This window comes from Heterodontus francisci, chromosome 17 (assembly GCF_036365525.1).
Source record: "Heterodontus francisci isolate sHetFra1 chromosome 17, sHetFra1.hap1, whole genome shotgun sequence".
Taxonomy (NCBI): Eukaryota; Metazoa; Chordata; class Chondrichthyes; order Heterodontiformes; family Heterodontidae; genus Heterodontus; species Heterodontus francisci.
Genome location: NC_090387.1, coordinates 61,625,722 through 61,641,730, shown reverse-complemented (window position 1 = coordinate 61,641,730; position 16,009 = coordinate 61,625,722). Strand labels below are relative to the sequence as shown.

Below are 16,009 nucleotides of genomic sequence, written 5' to 3'. Positions count from 1 at the left end.
AGGAAAATCACCCAGATGAACAGCCAACGACAATGCACGCGTGCACCATTAAGAGACCAGCACGATTTAAAGACTATGGGCTGGATTTTAAGAGCCTGCCTGCCGCAGCGAGCTCAAAAAAGGGGGGGGGCCTGTTTGGGCCGCACGTCAAAGAGCCGCCGTGATCGCATGCGCAGCGGCTCATTTAAATAGCCGAGGCGACCCCCCCCCTCCTCAATCACGTGGAGGGGGCGGGCTGTCTGTCCCCGGCATTGGCGTCAGCTGCCTGGTGCCGTTTTTAAAGGGCAGTCAGCCCTGCCAGCTCATCTAAATTTTTAAAGAAATATCCTCCTAAGATTTATTAAATAAATTTCTAATGCCCCTTTCCCACCTCCAATAACAATTACTTTAACTATTTGCCCTTCTCACCCCCAAAACACTAAACTTTTAAATGTGATCATCCCCCTACCAGACTGCACAAAGTTTGAGGTTTACCCCTTCCCTCCATACCCTACGCCCATGACGTTTATTTGACCCAGTACCCACCCCCTGCACTGAAAATCTTCACTCCTCCCCGGTCCCCACAAGTGTCACGCCACCTTTTCCTGGACGGTGAATTGAAGGCACGGGATTGCTGGCCGCCACGCTGAAGATCGCGGTGAGCCCACAAGATTGCAGCTAAGTTCATTAAAATTAATGCATGTCATTTAAATATGGAAATCCAGGTTCCATCACCCACAGGGCACCACAGGGCCCACAGGACTTTGCCACCGCCAAGCAGATTGGCAGGACCCTCTCAACATCAGGCTCCATGGCAGACCACTGCCGGCCACATCTTTTGGCCCCTCCTGCCACGGAGCCCGACGTTGAGTGCTTGATAAAATCCAACCCTCTGTGTGCAATGCATGTGCAGAGACTGACGAGAATAACGAATTGCTAATGCATGACAACAGTTGTGTGCATCGTGGGTAACTTGGGCAACTCACGGTGTAAATAATAATGCGTGCAATTTTTTTTGTTTTGTCGTATGAAAGGGAGATGCTTGGGATAGAAATGCAATACTATACTAATGCACCTCCTCGTTTGCCGTAGTGTGACCTCTACCATGAGGCACTCACTGCAGGCAGCCACGACAAGTTCAGTTCAATAAAGACACAGTACAAGCAAGACTGTTGTCTTGGAAGCTCATAACAACCTCCATTCAGTCCGCAAGCATGGCCCTGAGCTTCCTGTTACTTGTCGTTTTAATTCTCTACCTTGCTCCCACTCTGACCTTGCTGTCCTTGTCCTGCTACAATGTTCCAATGAAGCTCAATGCAAGCTTCAGGAATAACATCTCATCTCTCGTCTGGGCTCTTTGCAGCCTTCCGAACTCAACACTTAGTTCAATAATTTCAGATCATAACCTGTGCCCTCATTTTTTCCTTTATTCGTTTTTTTTTGCTGTTTTTTTTCTAACCCCCCCCCCCTTAAATTATTTACTTTGTGTTCAGACAGCTGCTATACTGCCATTTACAGCTCATCCAGACATATCTATTGTTCCTTTATTTGGTTTTGTACCATGAAATCTTTTGTCATTTAATGTCACCTGCCCTCCACTGTTAGGGTCTGAAGATCTGTTCATGGATGATAAATATCTGGTAGTTCAAGATAATAGGGTGAACAAGTGTTGGGTGTTAATTAGTTAATTGTATTCAAGTGTGTATATATAAAGAGCCAGCCAACACTGCTTCGTGATTTTGTTTGGAGAGTGGAAGTAAGCAATAAACAATCTCCACCAAAGCATCCTTGTCTCAGTGTCTTCTTCATAATCAGGCTTGGAGATTTCTCTTCCACCCTATCATAGATCTTCCCTTTTGTTCTTCCCCTGTCACCCCTGTTATGGCCAGGTGAGGAGGGGGTCTCAGGCTCCCCTCTTGGTCCTTCCTCTTATTTGACTGCAACAGGATTTATTCCTTTAAAACAGTGGTTGTGCTTACCACCTCTGTGCGTGTGTTACATTTTTCCTTTACTGAGATCGTGAAAGAACCAATTGGACAGGTTTTCTTGAGTTTAAACAAGAAAGAGGTAAGTTTATTATACTTAACACTCTAACCCAGTTTAAAAATACTAAAAAATACACTACACATCCACGCACTTATTCACATGAGAATCTCACATGCACAAATAGATTACAGGAGGGAAAATAGAATTGGTGGCTGGATTGAAGTCCAGAATAAATGGAACTTTAACACAGTCTGTAAATCCAGTAGTCCTCAGCTGAAGCTCTATTCTTGAAGTCCGCACTGGTCAAAGTGCTCTTTGGTTGGCCTGCTTTACTCAGGGTTGCTTGAAGGCAGAATTGCAGTTGGCTCTCTTCCCCTTGTCGCTGGCTGTAGCAGTCTGAAGACTTGGAGGGTCCTCCAGTCGCAGATGGTTTTCATGATGTTTTCTGGGGAGAGACAGACAGGGGAGCAGCAGCCTTCTCAGCTGCTGTCCACTTGGTTACTGTCTGTCTGCTTGTCTGTGTAACAACTCCCAGTTTCTTCTGAGATGGACAGATGGTCACATGGTTTTTTTCAATCCTCTTTATTTTTAATGAGGCCCAAAGTCTAAAACCCCAAAATTCTCTTAGGTGGGGTTGGCAGTGTTTACCCCCTGGAGGGACGTCTCCATTTATGAATGCCTATAGATGGTTTGGAATGTCCCGTGAACAAGAGTGATCTGGTTAATCTACTTAGTTAGCCAAAGCATTGTTCTGGTTGGGCGTCTTGTGAGACTGTGTATCCAGTCCAATCTCCTGATATTTTAAATGTAAATTGCAGTGGCCATGTTGACTGCTAGTTTTTTTTAAAGTTAACTTGTAGGATTTTTTCCGTTAAGAGCCTAAGGTAGGTTTCCAACAGATGAAATTAAATATTTCTCATATGGCATATAAGGTTTTTCCTGACACATCCATACCATGCAGAATGAAATGTGATGATGGGAGCATTTCATTAAAGTGGTGTTAAAGAAAAAAGAGGAAAACACACATTCATTCTCATTCTTTCCCCAACTTCACTCATTAATCTTAGTTGTAGCTGGTTTTTCTCTGCAACAGCAGTGCTGATTTAATTTTTCAGAGTTTTGTCTGAGATGGTCACGTGTTGTCAGATGGGGTTAGGGTTTCTCTCGTATCAATTTGTAATACCCTGGGAATGTGCATCTGAATAAACATGTGGTCATTGCTGAAGCTTGGGGTCTTCAAATTTCCATTATTGTTTAAGGCAAGTTCTCCTGCATGTACAAGCTTTCACCCCTCAACTGCTGTTTTTGCAACATGTGGCTTTAACCATGCAGGTTCCAAGTAGCTTGATAATTTTTGTCCCTACAGTGGTAGTGGGTAATAAATTTTTTTTAAGCCCCTGTGAGGTGTCTGAAATTTCCTCTGGACCCTTGTTCTATGACCAGTGTTTTTGTCAGCTGACGCCTCTACCAGTGCTTTGTAGCCCCTTACTTCCTGCAATAGGCCAGCCACCCGCACTTTGGTTATGTTAATTGGCTGGCCAGACATGTGACATGCTGCTGCACCCATTTCCAGTGCTGCTGCCAGTAGCTGTGATGGGCTGATAAAATTTGGCCCCAAGTGTACAGCTGACCTCAGCACCTGATAATTGCAGGTTACCTGCAGCTGGTTATCGGTGCATTATTGGTTCCATCATTTACAAAACCTTGCTATTTCCTTGTTAATCTTTCTCTGGGTCGGTGCAGCACTTTTTGTGTACCAACTATTTTGCTCTTGACCGCATATGTTCTGTGCTTCTCCTTATACATGTCCTCTTCTTTAAGCCATGAAACCTTTTGCATTGCTCTGGGTGTAGCAATTGAGAAACTCTTACCAGTAAAATATTGCTACACTTGTCATCTCCTTTGCATATTTGGAGGCTGTTCTACAGCATCAAAATGTGTACTTTTACTGTAGTGCAGAAGTTGCCAGCAGTTGAAGAACCTCAAGATGAAATCAATATTTTCTTACTTGCTTATCCACTTTTAATAAGCTTTGACATTTCTACAGGTTAACTGATTCATTAACTGTCTTAGAAGTGTTAACCACTCATGATTGCCAATAGTTTTGTTTGGTTACTTATTTTTGGTTGCTGTTAACAATACATTCCTAGACATAGGAATTCCACCCCCTGCACTAAAGGAGGTGGGAGGAGTGCACTGTCTCTTCTAGTTCCACTTCTCCACAGGTCACAACATATATTTAGATGTTTACCCAGTTACCGATATGGTCAATCATACACTCTACTCTTTGTCCCAGAATAAAAGGTTTCTTCAATAAACAACAAAACTATCAGTTTATTATAAAACAAGACATCCAATAGTGAAGCAAAGCATCAACACACAGAATAAAATATGAAAATTCCCTTTTTAAATACCCCCCACACACACCAGTCAACTGAAAAAGAGATTTTCTCTGCAGAGCTCTTTTACAAATAAAAACCAAAAAAGGAATACTTTGGCCAAATACTTGATAATTCTTGAAGAAAAAAAGAGATGATATGGAAAGATGTCAGTTACCCTTTTGGTCTGATGTCCAGGTAGATGGAGACGGATCACTGGGATCTTTTCTGGAGCAGTTCTTTTTAGGTGGTGTTGGCCAGGGGCTGCAAGAAGTACAGAATCTGTTACAAACTGCTGGGATTGTTTGCCCTGTAGTAACCTGGAGCTCGGACACTGGCCTTATTCTTACATTGTACAACAACGTGAATAAAGTAAATTGATAGTTAAAGGACTGAGTTCCTCCTCTTTGTACTAAGCCATTAACTGTAGCTGTGGATTAAGCTGGAGGGTGGCTTTCTTGAAATCCGATATCCCAAACACTCAGCCTGAGCCTGAATTAAGAGAACTTCAGTCCCACGTGACGGTCAGGACCAACTGTGTGTAGGGAATAAAGGGGACAAGGGGGAGTTGACTCGGCTCCACGGTTTACAGTGGCATCGAGGATTAATCTGGCAAGCTTTCCAGGAGCTCCTCAGGAGAAACATGGCATCTGGGTTTTAGCTTCCACACATTCAGTACACAGCATTTCACAGAAACAAGAGGAAGAAGGCAAGCTGAGTGTTTCTCTCTTGGCAAGATGATCTCCATCTGCCTTCAAACACTGCCCACACCCCAATCAGAAAGTCAAAACAATATCTCAGAAGCAAAACCAACTCTTATTCCCTCATAAATCTTGACATGCCACTTCACTGAAAACATCTTCCCCAAGTCACCAAGGTTTCTGTTGTTTATTGAGCTTAAGGCATGTGACAGCCAGTAGAGGTTTGTTTTCAAACAAGACCACTCAGTGACCCTTGTAAAAAAACACATCCATGGAGTCTTTTCAGTTTCCCCAAATAAACCAATATCCATGATTCTCAAATAGGAATCCTGAAAAAAAAAGTAAAAAATAGAAGTACTTTCATAATAACTCCCAGGTCCCTCTGTTCCTGCACGCTCATTAGAACTGTGCTATTAAGTCTATATTGGCTCACCCTATCCCTTCTGCCAAAATGCACCACCTCACGCTTGTCTGTATTGAATTCCATCTGCCACTTGTCTGCTGATTCTGCTAGTCTATCGATATCCTATTGCAAGCAGTTTGTATGATTATCACTGCCACTCAGTATCATTGGCAAATTTTGAAACTCTACTCTGTATTCCAAGATCTAAGGAAAAAGCAATTTTCCTAGCATTGACGCTTTGGGAACACCACTGTCTACCAATTTTCCAGTCTGAAAATCAACCATTCATCATGATTCGCTGTTTTATGTGGTACTTTATCAAACGCTTTCTTAAAATCCATATAGACAACATCCACTGCATTCCCTTCAGCAAACTTCTTGTTACTTCATCAAAAAATTCAATTAGATAAGTCAAGCATGATCTGTCTTTTACAAATCCATATTGGCTATCCTTACTTAACTCAAACCTCTCCAAGTGCCTGTTGATTTTTTTTCCTTGATTATTGTTTCTAAAATCTTACCCAGCATTGATGTTAAACTGACTGGCCTGTAGTTGCTAGGACTGGCCATACACCCCTTCTTGTATAAGGGTGTCACATTTGCCACTCTCCAATCTTCAGGTACCTCCCCCATATCCAGGGAAGATTGGAAGATTATGGCAAGCCCTTCCGCTAACTCCATCTCCACTTTCTTCAGCAATCTGAGTGCAAGCCATCCAGAGCAGAGTGACTCATCTACCCAAAGTATAGCCACCCTTATTAGTACCTCCTGTAAACTTGACTATTCCAATGCTCTGTTGACCAACCTTCAACCCTCCATAAACCTGAGGTTATCCAAAATGCCGCTGCCTGTATCCTAACTTGTACCAAGTTCCATTCACCCATCACCCCTTTGCTTACTGACTTACATTGGCTCCCGGTCCAGCAATGCCTTGTTTTTAAAATTCTCATCCTCGTTTGCCTTGCCCCTTCCTATCTTTGTAATCTCTTCCAGCCCCACAACCCTCCAAGAGCTCTGTGCTCCTCCAATTCTGGCCCCATATGCAGCCCTGATTTTAATGTTTCCATAATTGGTGGCTGTGCCTTCAGCTGCCTATGTCCAAAGCTCTGGAATTCCCTTCCTAAACTTCCCTGTCTTAAAAGCTCCCTGTCTTCCTTTAAGACATTCCTCAAACCCTACCTCTTTGACCAAGCCTGTAGTCATAGAGTCATATAGTCGTACAGCATAGAAACAGGCCCTTCGGCCCATCGCGTCCATTCCGACCATAATGCCTATCTATACTAATCCCACCTGCCTGCATTAATTCCATATCCCTCTATGCCTTGCTCATTCAAGTACCTGTCCAGATGCCTCTTAAATGTCGCTACTGTTCCTGCCTCCACCACCTGTTCAGGCAGCTCATTCCAGATACCCACTATTCTTTGTGTGAAAAATTTACCCCTTTGATCCCCTCTAAACCTCCTCCCTCTCACCTTAAATCTATGCCCTCTAGTTTTAGTCACCCCTACCATGGGAAACAGACTCTGGCTATTTACCCTATCTATGCCTCTCATAATTTCATATACCTCTATCATGACCCCTCTCAGCCTCCTTCACTCCAGGAAAAACAGACCCAGCCTATCCAATCTCTCTTTATAACTAAAGCCATCCAAACCTGGCAACATTCTTCTGAATCTTTTCTGCACCCTCTCTAACTTAATCACATCTTTCCTGTAGTGCGGTGACCAGAACTGCACACAGTACTCCAAATGCGGCCTAACCAACGTTATGTACAACTGTAACATGACATCCCAACTCTTGTACTCAATGTCTTCGCCGATGAAGGCAAGCATGCCATACACCTTCTTCACCACCCTGTCTACCTGTGTTGCCACGTTCAGGGAACAATGTACTTGCACCCCAAGGTCTCTCTGCTCAAGAACACTCCCCAGGGCCCTGCCATTCACTGTGTATGTCCTGCCCTGGTTTAACTTCCCAACATGCATCACTTCACACTTGTCTGCGTTAAATTCCATTTGCCAATCCCTTGCCCACTTTCCCAGTTTATCTATATCCTGTTGTAACGTTAGACAACCTTCTTCACTGTCCACTACACCACCAATTTTGGTGTCATCTGCAAACTTACTAATCATGCCCCCTACATTCTCAATCAAGTCATTAATATATATGACAAACAACAGAAGGCCCAGCACCGATCCCTACGGCACACCACTGGTCACCGGCCTCCAATCTGAAAAACAACCCTCCACTACCACCCTCTGCCTCCTATCACCAAGCCAATTTTGTGTCCAATTGGCGAGCTCACCCTAGATCCCATGTGTTCGCACCTTCTGGACCAGCCTACCATGCGGGACCTTGTCAAAGGCCTTGCTAAAGTCCATGTAGACAACGTCCACTGCCCTGCCCTTGTCAATCCTCTTGGTCAGCTCCTCAAAAAACTCAAATCAAATTCGTGAGACATGATTTCCCACGCACAAAGCCATGCTGACTATCCCTAATCAGACCTTGCCTTTCCAAATGCATGTAAATCCTATCTCTCAGAATCCCCTCAAATAACTTTCCCACCACTGATGTAAGGCTTACCGGCCTGTAGTTCCCTGGCTTATTAAGTCATCTGACTTAATACCTGCTTATGTGACTCAGTGCCAAATTTTGTTTCATAATGTTCCTGTGAAGCACCTTGGGATGTTTTGTTACGGTAAATGCCCTCTCTAAAAGCAAGCTATTGTTGCGGTGGCTTTGGCTACTTTGGAGATCCTGATTTTTGCAGATGGGCTGCCGTGTTTCCTATATTACCAGCGACCACTTCAAGAGTGCTTCAGTAACGGCACTCAATAAGTGGAAGTTCTTTCGCATTTTAAGTTCCTACTTCTGATAAACAATTGTCTCTTAGCCAATGGCACTTCCTTTACAGACTGAACAAAACAAATTACAAATGAACGGTACTTCTCTTAAAGATTTTTTTATCAGTGGAGCGACCGTAAGAGAGTCACTGGATGGTGTGAAATTAGAGTAAGTTGCTTTTGTTTTTTTGTTCTAAGGAAACAATTATTTGCCTAAAGCTAACTACAGAAAGTAGTAAGACTAAATGAGCCAAATGGTACTTTCCAATACAACTGTGGATCAGAATGGGACCCTTTATGCTTCTATACCAATGGAAAATGCAGTGGCCTGTGTTGTTCTTGGTCTGGCATGTCTTGTTGGAGTACCAGGGAACTTGATAGTGATCGTGACGATTCTTTGTAACATTAAGCAACGATCTTCCACCATCGTGCTCATCTTATATCTGGCTGTGGCAGACTTTGTGGTCCTGGTTACTTTGCCATTTTGGATTTACTTTCTCGCTGATGCGTGGATTTTCGGAATCGCACTTTGGAAACTCACCATCTACCTCATCTTCACATCCATGTACGCCAGTGTGTTCTTCATCACGGTACTGAGTGTTGAACGTCTGGTGGGGGTGCTGTACCCGTTCACTATACAGAAATGGTGGAAGAGAGCAACAGTCTGTAAAGTAGTCATTTGCATTTGGGTTGCTGCTTGCCTTCTCGCTTTACCTAACGTGACACTTAAAATCGAGTTAAATGAAAACGGGCATCCACATAGAAGAGTTTATTCCTCCGACATGCAGGAGATAGGACTTCTTCTGTTGGAAACGATGATGGGGTTTCTCATTCCCTTTATTACGCTCTCTGTCTCGTATATCTGTGTTTCGAAAAGAATAAAACAAATGACCTATCGAAAAAAGAACAGATCGGCAAAGCTGATTGTGAGCATTGTAATCGCGTTTGTTGTTTGCTGGTTTCCTTATCACACAGGAAACATTTTAAGAACTTCCTCGCTGGTGGTAAAGAATTCAAATTCAGAACTCTCAGAGAAACTGGACAAGATTTTTCAAACAATGAACGATGCTACCGGAGCTCTGGCTTTCGTCAGTAGCTGCATTAATCCAATCCTTTATGCATTCGCGGCTCGGAGCTTTAAGAGTGGATTTAAAACTTCAAATCTCGCTAAAGTCTTTGAGCAAATGAACAGTTTTAAGGAGAAACGGGACAAAGGGACGAATGACACAGAACATCGATCTGAATCAATAAATGTGCTTTAACAATGAGAACTGCTTTGATACGTTAATGCAAATTGACTATAAATCATCGCAGAGCAACTATTTTATATTCATGCACATTCCAGGACGGTTTTCAACTGCTACGCATATATATATATATTCACACACGGGACTTCTAGTTCGTTAATTTGTTGTTTCTGTGTAACAACTTGAAAAATCTTGAAAACATCCATAATGCTTTATGCCTCAATATCAAATGAATACTATCTGCTTCGAAGCTAGTTCATATTTAATTGATAAAAGAAAAATTCAGGAAATGGCTTACTTGCTTTTCCTCGTTCCCTTTCCTTCCCTAACCCAGGGTCTCCAAGAACAAATGTAACATTCCTTCCATTGGCTAACTTAGTATAAAGTAGGGAATAAAGCTGGAACTTTCCTGGTATCTATGCTTCAGTGTTTTGGCCACTTCAGCCTCATGGGAGAAGTCTATAATAAAATGGCGACTTTTTCAGCTAATCATACCCTCAGTAAGGGTCCCAACAGGTCAATCATGACACAGTTTGTTTTTCAAAGCAGCTGCAGTCAGTATGGTGTGATACATTTTGGGATGGAGAATAAGGAGCAGATATTAAATGGTTAGACCACACTTGGAATACTGTGCACAATTCTGGTCTCCACGGTATAATATTGTGGCACTGGAGAAGGTGTCAAAAAGATTCACAAGGTGACATCAGAATTGAGAGGATATATAACAGGAAAGGCTGACTAGCCTGAGGCATTTTTCTCTGGAAAAGAGAAGGCTAAGGGGTGACTGATAGTCTTCTTTCAGATTATGAAAGGTTTTAATAGGGTAGATGTACAGAAAAAGTTTCCACTTGCAAGAGTCCAAAACTAGTGGTCTCAAATATAAGATAGTCACGAATAGATCCAGTAGGGAATTCAGGAGAAACTTCCTTACTCAAAAAGTGGTTAGAATGTGGAACTCGCTACCACAAGGAGTAGTTGAGGCAAATAACATGAATACGCACATGAGCACATGAGGGAGAAAGCAATAGGAGGATACACTGATAGAGTTAGACGAAGAGGCTCATGGGGAGCATAAATGCTAGCATAAACCTGTTGGGCAGAATGGCCTGTTTCTGTGCTGTAGAGTCTATGGCTGGAATTTTGCGGAGGTGGCAGGAGTCCCCCCGCCTGGGCTGAACACGGGAGGCAAGACCCGGGGTAACATTTTGCTGGCAGCAGCTAATTAAGTGACTGGACAGTGGGAGTGTGTCAGGGAGCTGATCCGATGGGGCTCTCTGCAATTTTACCAGCCCCTTCGCGTCCCAGGGGTGGGTAAAATTCAGCCCTATATGTAGCTATGTAAGAAACAGCAGTAGAAGTAGAATCCACAATAATTTATAAAAGGCAACTGGATAAATATTTGAAGAAAAATTTAGAAGGATATGGGAAAATGTCAGGGGAATGGATCTAAGTGGATGGTTCTTTCTGATAGCTGGTAGGGGTGCACAGGGCTGAATATTCTTCAGTGTAGGCAAAATCAGATTCTTTGTCTCAAATACTATAAAGATTTGTTAGTGGTCTGCAAAGCTTTTGGATGGAGCTAACTCACATTCACTCATATTCTTCTTTGGCCTCCTTGTCTCGAGAGACAATGGGTAAGCGCCTGGAGGTGGTCAGTGGTTTGTGGAGCAGCGCCTGGAGTGGCTATAAAGGCCAATTCTACAGTGACAGACTCTTCCACAGGTGCTTCAGATAAAATTGGTTGTCGGGGCTGTTACACAGTTGGCTCTCTCCTTGGGCTTCTGTCTTTTTTCCTGCCAACTGCTAAGTCTCTTCGACTCGCCACGCTTTAGCCCTGCCTTTATGGTTGCCCGTCAGCTCTGGCGATCGCTGGCAACTGACTCCCACGACTTGTGATCAATGTCACAGGACTTCATGTCGCGTTTGCAGACGTCTTTAAAGCGGAGCCATGGACGGTTGGTGTGTCTGATACCAGTAACGAGCTCGCTGTACAATGTGTCCTTGGGGATCCTGCCATCTTCCATGCTGCTCACATGGCCAAGCCATCTCAGGCGCCACTGGCTTAGTAGGGTGTATACGTAGATGATTAGTAGGCTCTTTTGAATCTGGTTGGCAGTTATTCAAATTCAGGAAGCCCTGCAACTGCATTAGGAGATATTAAGGAGATGAAGCTGTTCAATTAAGCCTAGTTCGGTCAAGCTAGTTGGAACCATCAAAAAGATACATTAGGCCTATTTAGCTCCTGTCATTGGGAAGACTACACTAAGAAAATGTATACACAAATACAAGCCACAAAATTTATTTTTTATTTGAGTAGATAAAATATCTATTGTAAATATATGTATTACTGTTATATATTTACCTGATCATCTATTGTTCAATAAATTCACTTGTTAGTTAAAGACTGAACTAGGATCTGATGTGGTGATGTTCTAAGGTTTTCAAAGAGGAGAAATCCTGTGGAGGCACAGGGTGGACTGACAACTTCTTGTATTTATTATCCTGAGCTTACTATCCAACTTACCTAGAAATCAGTGAAAATGTTCTCAAGTCATTAGGGACTTGAGACTAACTTATGATAGTAATATAACACATAGAAGCTGAAGTAAGAATGGCTTGAATGACATTAAAACATAATTCCCATATTTGTTGGCGTTTAGTAACGTTATGCTATGGTTCTTATGGAAAGTGAATGTGTTTAATTAGTAAACTGTGCCTGGTATTTAGCACAAGCATTTTTTGTAGTATAAAATTTAAAAAAAGTTTAGCAGTCATTAGACATGGGGTGTTATGACTGCAGCTACAGCAATTTCTTTTTAATTTCAAATTAATGCAGAACTGAAAGAACACCTTTATTTAAGTTTACTCCATTTTTCTCTCCTGAAGGTTATCATAGAATCACCAAATTTTACAGCACAGAAGGGGGCTATTCAGCCCATTGTACCTGTACCAAATCTTCAAAAGAGCTATGCAATTAGCCCCATTCCCCTACACTTACCCCACAGCCCAGCAATTTATTTCCCTTCAAGTATTTACCCAATTCCTTTTTGCAAGTTACTATTGAATCTGCTTCCACTGACCTTTCAGACGGTGCATTCCCGATCATAACAACTCGCAGCATAAAAATATTTCTCCTCATCTCCCACTTGGTACTTACGCCAATGATCTTAAATCTGTGTCCTCCAGTTATCAAACCTCATGTCTATGGAAACAGTTTCTCCCGATTTACCCTAACAAAATCCTTCATAGTTTTCAATATCTCTATTTAATCTCCCCATAACCTTCTCAGCTCTAAAACAAACAATCCCAGCTTCTCTAGTCTCTCCACATAGCTGATGTCCCTCATTTCTAGCACCATTTTAATAAGACCGCAATTGTTGACAACGCGATCGGTAGGTGGCGCTGTTTTGGCACATGCGCAAATACAGCATGAGCCACGAAAACGTCACAGCTTGCGACTGTAGCAGCTGCCAGGACTAAAGATGGCGCTGCTCAAAGAATCACAGAGATGAAACCTGACAAACACGTGGCAGAATACAATGGCCGGAGTGAGAGAGCGGAGCGGGCCGGGGAGAGCAGCGCGGGGGCCGGGGAGATCAGCGCGGGGGCTGGGGACAGCAGCGCGGGGGCCGGGGAGAGCAGCGCGGGGAGACCAGCGGTAGCGGTGCCGGGGGGCGAGGGAGAGGGAGGGAGGGAGAAAGAGGGAGAGGGAGGGGGGGGGAGAGAGAGGGAGAGGGAGGGGGGGGAGGGAGAGGGAGGGGGGGGAGAAAGAGGGAGGGGGAGGGAGAGGGAGGGGGAGAGAAAGAGGGAGGGGGAGGGGGGAAGAAAGAGGGAGAGAAAGAGGGAGAGGGAGGGGGGAAGAAAGAGGGAGAGGGAGGGGGGAAGAAAGAGGGAGAGGGAGGGGGGGAGAAAGAGGGAGAGGAGGAGAAAGAGGGAGAGGGAGGGGGGAGAAAGAGGGAGAGGGAGGGGGGAGAAAGAGGGAGAGGGGGGAGAACGAGGGAGGGGGGAGAAAGAGGGAGAGGGAGGGGGGGAGAAAGAGGGAGAGGGAGGGGGGAGAAAGAGGGAGAGGGGGGAGAAAGAGGGAGGGAGGGGGGGAGAAAGAGGGAGAGGGGGAGGGGGGGAGAAAGAGGGAGGGGTAAGGAAGGGGGGGAGGGAGAGAGCTGGGGGGAGAGGGAGGAAGGGGAGAGAGTGGGGGTGGGGGGGAGCAGCGGAACGGAAGAGGAGTGCCTTTTTCTGTGCATGCGCCATAAACACAACAGCAAAAGACTTACTGGCCAGTCCCTGGACCCGGTGACACCAAGGTCTTCGCACGCTCGCTCCCCACGGCTCTCTACGGCCTCTCGCTTCCGGCCCTCTCCATTCAGCCGTTCCCTCCAGCTGCGGATGCCCAATCCAGTTGCTTTCTCCCCTACCCAGTTGCTTTCTCTACTTCTCCTCAGTACTTCAGGCATTGCAACTGTTTGGTCCCTGTATTTTGCATGCTCCCTCTCCCCACCCCTCCCCGCTCTCCCCACCCCTCTCCCTCTTCACCCACCCCTCCCTCTACCCCCCCACCATAGTTGAATATCTGAAGTGCAGTTGCAAAGTCGGGGAAATAGCATGCAAAACAAAACCTCAACAATTCTGGGTTTAATTATTGAAAAGTTTTATTAAGTTCATTCAGTATCCGAGGAACTGCTGTGCATGGATGTGTCCAGCATTCCCGTTAGACAGACAGGCCGAGTCTCTGCTATGCACAGCTAAAGAGATTGTTCCTGGAGAGCCTTGTGGTGAATAAACGCTTGGCTCTCTATTCCACTACTGTATTGTCCATGTGAAGAAGGCAAAGTCACAAGAGTCTGAGCTCAGTCTATTCTTGGTGAATGTTTCCCAAGTGCATCCCAATGTGCATTCCCAATTCATCCATAAATGCAATGTTCCTTTCCACATCATGACAAGCTCCGCAGCATGATCTAGTTGCCTTCGTTGCTTGAATGCTGACCTTAAGTCTCAAGGATTGTTTTTTCGACGGCATGTTTTACATGAAAAGAAATAAAGCAAATCAGAGTCAGAGCTTGCCTCCCTCCATCCACTGAAATTACTGTTGCGCACACCTTTTTAAGTTCTGCAGTGAAGGCACCAATTGATAACGTCGCCAATGAAGCACTTATTACCCACCTCAGATGCAGGAATCAGCACATCCTTGCGTCCTCTCCTGCACTGCCTCCTTTGCTTGAATGCCGTCCTTAAGTGTCAAGGATTGTTTTCTCAAGGGCACATTTTACATGAAAGAAAATAAGGAAAGAACATCAGTGTCAGAGCTTCCCTCCCTCCAATGAAATTACTGTTGAGCATGCTTTGTGTTCTGCGGTAAAGGCATGTACTGATAACACTGCCAATGAATCACTTAGTACCCACCTCAGCTGTAGGAGGCAGGATGATGTTACTGCCTCTATCTCGTGATGGTTCAATGCTGCTCTCAGGGAAAACATGAATGATGTGAGGGTGCTGGAAAAGAAGCACATTTCTTTTGGGCTATGAACATAAAGCTGGCCATTTAGCCCAGCAGTTCCCTGCTAGTGGTTATGTTACTCGTGCGTCTTTCCATCCATTCCCATTTAATCCTGCCTACTACTATCACCAGTTGTGTTCACAGCAAGAGCATTCACATTTCTGCTACCACTGGACACGGCATGCTTGTTTCTTTTAGTGCTCAGTCTCTTCTTGCTGAATGTTCCCCAAGTGCTTGACCCCTTTGGACGCCCTCTCTGCTTGACAGGCAGCAACTGGCAATTGCGGAGTCTCACAAGGCTCTGCATGGTTGTTTCAACGTCGGATGGGGAAACAGGTGGCTGTGTGTCCATGAGCACTGCCCTGATGGGTGTAGGAGCAGGTAACTGTGTGCCCATGTGCACTGCCCTGATGGGTGCAGGAACAGGTGACTGTGTAACTGAGCAGCAAGGAGAGGGTACCGCAGGTAGGGGAAGTGGAGATTTGAACAGGCAGGCATATGTATGGTCCATCAGATCATTAGGCCAGGGGGTGAGACGCTCAGGATCCAGGGTTTGTGACACGTGACTGATGTCCAGCGCGCGGCCACCTCCATCCGAAGGTGCTTCCGGGCAATTGTTGGGCATAGTAAATGGCTCCATCTCATCAGCCAGTCCTTGCTGCCAGCGGAGAGTCTGTTGCCGCAGCCAGTCCAGTCTCCTCATGAATGCTGCCGTTCCACTCTGCAGAACGGCCTGTTGTAGCTGGTACAATTGATCTGAAAGCAAGCGGTATTTTTCATTGTGGCTGAGGGGCCTTGGCTGTTCCTCTGTAATCACAATGGCAGCAGCCATGCCTGTCGTCGTTGGTGTCTGAGATGCACGCCAGCGACAATTGGGGGCGAGCCTGTCCAAAGGCAGACCCAGATGCCTCTGCACAACAACAGCATGTTTGCAGGGCAACAAAGTCTGAATGGAGAAGATGCAGCTGCAGGTAGCCTGGC

At 44.9% G+C, this 16,009-nt stretch overlaps 1 protein-coding gene across 1 annotated transcript; it reads left to right on the top strand.

Annotated features, from left to right (window-relative positions):
* Positions 1-8,354: 8,354 nt before the first annotated feature.
* LOC137379205 (leukotriene B4 receptor 1-like) lies at positions 8,355-11,927 on the top strand. The gene has a single exon (XM_068049922.1). It carries the CDS (start codon positions 8,536-8,538, stop codon positions 9,550-9,552), a length of 1,017 nt encoding a protein of 338 aa, XP_067906023.1. The 5' UTR covers positions 8,355-8,535; the 3' UTR covers positions 9,553-11,927.
* The last annotated feature ends 4,082 nt before the right edge of the window (positions 11,928-16,009 follow it).